General features: G+C 49.2%; 1 protein-coding gene across 1 annotated transcript in view; it reads right to left on the bottom strand.

The window, feature by feature from the left end:
- Positions 1 to 4,224: 4,224 nt before the first annotated feature.
- TRIM66 (tripartite motif containing 66) overlaps positions 4,225 to 4,685 on the bottom strand; it is a 41,100-nt gene continuing 40,639 nt past the window's right edge. Inside the window, exon 19 of the mRNA XM_018573691.1 lies at positions 4,225 to 4,473. Coding sequence (XP_018429193.1) covers positions 4,225 to 4,473 — 249 coding nt within the window. The remainder of the gene's footprint in view (positions 4,474 to 4,685) is intronic.

Here is a 4,685-nt window from a genome sequence, read left to right as displayed (position 1 = left end):
GAGCGGATCACACTGATTCATACTAGGGACGCGGCCGGGATTTGCAGTGGTGAGTCACCCAGCACTGCCCTATATTCTACCAAGGGGGGTGCCCAGGACCGGACCTCACTGGGCCACCGCACTGGCCGCACCGGCTGTAGTCCCGCCCCCTGACCATTTGGCTCAGTTAGAGGAGGTAATGGGAGATTTTTGGCCCTGTGCGTCACATAGTAACTGGATATGTGACTTGTTTAGACTGTAATACAGGTACCTTCAGTGGAGTGCAGAGGCTGGGTGACACCCGGAGCGGTAACCGAGTGTCACCCCGCCGAGATGTCACTGCGCGTGACGTCACCACGCGCGTGCGCGATTACATCATCGCGCACACGCGGCAGTATTCTGATACCTGCCGGAGAGAGGAGGGGACAGTCACCCAGCGGGATAAGGTATGCCGCCGGGTCCCCTCCTCTCTCCTGATACTGTCGGGCGTTCGGTCCATGACCGAGCGCCCGACTTTTCAGAGGGGGGTGACACCAAAATGACTGAGAGTCATTTTGGTGTCACCCCCTCCAATGGTGTCACCCGGGTGCGGGCCGCACCCCCCCTTGTGACGCCACTGGGTACCTTTAGTTGTAATATTAAGTGAATATGTGTTGAAAGGATTTATGGTCTCTGTTGATGGCTTTGTTCACTGAAAGTAGGCTTTGCATTACAATACAAGTGTGTGGTAATCCAATGTAATAAAAAAACTCTGCATCACCAACATCCTTTATGTGTAGCCCAAATATCACTCCCCAGTGCTCCCGTCCACATCAGAGGGATACACCAGCATTTCAGATGAGGGTGGCTCCCGGGGGTTCAGGAAGCAGCAGTAGACCCAAATCTATGTGGTGCACACAGGTGACAACAGAAGAGACTTACACTGGTTTTTTTTTCTTCTGGTGTCACCAAGAAAAGAGTTTGGGAACCTTGGTCAGACTAACGGGAGACTCTACTGATTTTATGGACGGGAACGTGCTGAAAAACTTTGAACACTGAACCAGTGAAGGGAGAGAAAAGTGGAGGTGGCCATTGGTAATATTTTCCTATTTAAAAAATGCGTGTTGTCGGTCATGCTAATCCAGCAGCTTCACTAATTGTGCGTCACTGATCAGCAACCCTGATTCCCTTGCTGATAAAAAAAAAAAAATGATTCATATGAATATTGAGTATTCTTATATCCAGCCAGCAGATGGAGCCGTTGGATCCTTTTCCTGACTGGTCTCATCTGCTCTGCTAAGCAAAACCTTCTTGTTTACGGAGCTCCAGCTCGGATTTACAGACAACTGAATGAGCCGTGACCCCCTCCCCCTCTTTGCCTTCTTATTTTAGACAGGACAGTATTTTTTTTTTTTTAGAAAGGAGAGACAGTCTGAAAGCAAACAGCTACTGCTGTACTATTTTATTTGTAAAACAAAGATTTTATATACAAAGTAAGAAACATTCATTTAAAATTTACCTTATTACAGTTTAATTGTAAGAAATGAAAAATCCCAACAATACAAATAATATTCAGGTTTTTATGGCTCTCCGTATAGGAAATTTTTATAATATGCCCACAAGAGGCTCACCCAGCAAGAGAAAAGAGAGGTGGAAGAAGAATATTGTCAGACGTTCTGACCCTTCCCTACTCTACAAAAAGTACCCCCATCACCATACCCGGGGACTTGCTGGCTTTCACTCGGAGATGCCGGATTTCCCCCTCGTTCTCCGGCTGGGGTCACCCCTATCAGGCAGAGACGGGGTCACAATAGCTGCTGGCGGGAGGATTCTGCTCTCTCCTACCTCCAATGGCAGCCGACTGTGGGGGGAAGAGAGCAGAGGGAAGGGCACTGCTGAGAACACACCTCCTTAGTACGGGCGCCTCTTGGAGAGTGAGGTGTGTCACGTGGAGGTCGGTGAATACATGGAGACTGGGATGAGCAATTCCCCTCTCCCCCCTCAAAGACCTAAAGTGCCCCTTCGCCACCCTTCTTCCCTCTGAGCCCTTAACCTTTCTCCCCTAGAGCCATCCAAGATGGCGTATGCAGAGTATGGCACATGCCCTGGGCGCCATTTGAAGTAGGGGGGACAGCTGACTTTTTTCTCTCCCCACCCCTCTCCCATACACATCCCGCCACCTGGCTCTTAGCAACCAAGGACACTCTGGCTGGCGTCCTGCCCAGCTCCTGACAACCAGTGACATCAACGGTTGCCAAGAGCTGGGCAGGACGCTGGCCAGAGCATCCCAGGTTGCTAAGAGCCAAGCGGGGAGATGTTTAAGGGCCATACACACCTTCCCGCCCAGCTCTTAGTAACCAAAGCGACCGGGGATGTGTCTGCCCGTCAGGACGCCTGGCCAGAGCATCCCTATACCCCTTACACACCTTCCCGCCCAGCTCTTAGTAACCAAAGCGACCAGGGATGTGTCTGCCCGCCAGGACGCCGGCCAAAGCATCCCTATACCCCTTACACACCTTCCCGCCCAGCTCTTAGTAACCAAAGCGACCGGGGATGTGTCTGCCCGCCAGGACGCCGGCCAGAGCATCCCTATACCCCTTACACACCTTCCTGCCCAGCTCTTAGTAACCAAAGCGACCGGGGATGTGTCTGCCCGCCAGGACGCCGGCCAGAGCATCCCTATACCCCTTACACACCTTCCCGCCCAGCTCTTAGTAACCAAAGCGACCGGGGATGTGTCTGCCCGCCAGGACGCCGGCCAGAGCATCCCTATACCCCTTACACACCTTCCCGCCCAGCTCTTTGTAAACAGAGTGACTGGGGGATGTGTCTGCCAGCAGGAAGCTAAGCTCCATAAATATCTCCACGCCAAGCTCTTAGCAACCTGGAATGCTCTGGCCGGCATCTTGCCCAGCTCCTGGCAATATTGACGTCACTGGTTGCCAGGAGCCGGGATGCCAGGGGTGCAGTTTCTTCTAGTTACCCCTCTGCCAAATACCCTTTTATTCAATGCACCCCAAACAAGCTACTAATAACCCCACCCCTTGTCACACCCCCATTCTCCCATTGACTTATGAAAGTTCCCGGGTACGCCCATCATTTCCCGTCTTGGGAAAATCTTTTGATAGAGAAGCAATAAAAAAAAGCTGACAGAAGCTCCAAACCGTCACTGCTCTACCCAACGTGAAAGAAAAAGCTGCAGTTTAAACTACTTTTACAATAAAGTTGGTTTATTTACCAAAATTCAGTGACAGGATCACGGCAGAAAGTAAACATTTCACTGGAGGCACTTCGGATGTCTCTGCAGTTCTGTCATATCAACTTCCAGCTATAAAACCACGGCGCGGAATCAGAGGAAGGCTCTGCAGGATCTGTGGTGGGCTTTGCAGGCTGTGTGCAATCATTGGAGGAAAAAATATCGATTATCTATTAATAAGTCAATGAATTACCATCGTCTATAAACTGACCGATCACAAGGTACGAAGAGGAATTCTGGAAAGTCTTCTGTTGACGTGTAAAGGGGATTTTTTTTATAGCAAATTTTTGTTGGCCCCATAAAAAGTTTTTTTCTCCTTCCCTGTCCGATGGTGGTCGTTCCTGTTGTCGTATTAATTTCCTGTTTTCTGATTCCCGAAACATTATCGGATATTTTTCACCATTTAACAAAAATCAGATCCCGCAAGGCGACCGGTCCAGAACGCGGTGCAGGCGAGGCGGCTCGTTACCCGCTAACTCTTTGATTAATAACCGCTTGCGAACTTGTTGAAGCCTCTTCATGGCAGACGAGTGTTTTAGGTTTTATGGTTGCGTTACATTATTTCATTGTAGCGATTAAAACAAAGTTCCTAATTTGCTACAAAATAAAAACTATTTTCAAGGCCCTTATATGGATATATCAGTTACAGAGACTCTCCCGACAACTGTGACAACTTTACATTTAACCCGACTCAGGGACCACAGTCCAACCACTGATTGGTTCTCGCTTTCATCCAATCATCTGTCACCTGCATGTGATAGGCCAGCTAGCTAACTCCTTGGAAATGCCATCAGAGAATGTATGCTGAGATTCCAGGGAAACGGTCTACAATGACCAGAGCGGTTGTACAGCACGGACCCCTGTGACCAGAAGATGGTCCACCGAGAGACACCATGAACAGCCCGCTGGATTGGGCAGCAATGGTTTAAATAAAAGGAGTCTCTGGACTTAAGTTTGGATGGCAGAACGAGTCCACTGAATGATTCCACTTGTTGCCCTGAATTCCAGGATTAACACAAGTTGAATTCTTTAGCTTTCTGACTGATAGTGTGGCGCCTCCTCCTTTTGGGCTGTACGCACTCTTGTCCATAGGGCGGCCAGTGAAAGCCTTTCATGTGACAGTTCTCAGGCCCGATTTCCTCGGATTCCGAGTCTTCTTCCTGAGGAAAGGGAAAGATGCGGCCAGGATAAGCCTCTTTCAGCAAGTCCTCGAAGACCACTTCCAGGTTCCTTCCGGCTTCGGCCACCTCCGAGTCCTCCTGGAATCAAAAAAAAAAAAGGTGAATTTTATTACAGCAAATAGAAGATCTTTCCGATGGCGGATGAAGAGAGATTATTCTCCTCAATTCTCTCTACACTTCATTATACTTCTGTAGATAAATCATAATCATCAGGTTTATTAGTGACAATTAAAAGTCAATTTTGGAACACAATTGGGTACAGCAGGATGCCAATTCCCCCCCCCCCGAGA

This window comes from Nanorana parkeri, unplaced genomic scaffold, assembly GCF_000935625.1.
Source record: "Nanorana parkeri isolate BGI_ZX_2015 unplaced genomic scaffold, ASM93562v1 scaffold2488, whole genome shotgun sequence".
In the NCBI taxonomy this organism is placed as follows: domain Eukaryota; kingdom Metazoa; phylum Chordata; class Amphibia; order Anura; family Dicroglossidae; genus Nanorana; species Nanorana parkeri.
The sequence above is the reverse complement of the archived record's forward strand: the minus strand, read 5'-3'. Positions and strand labels throughout refer to the sequence as shown.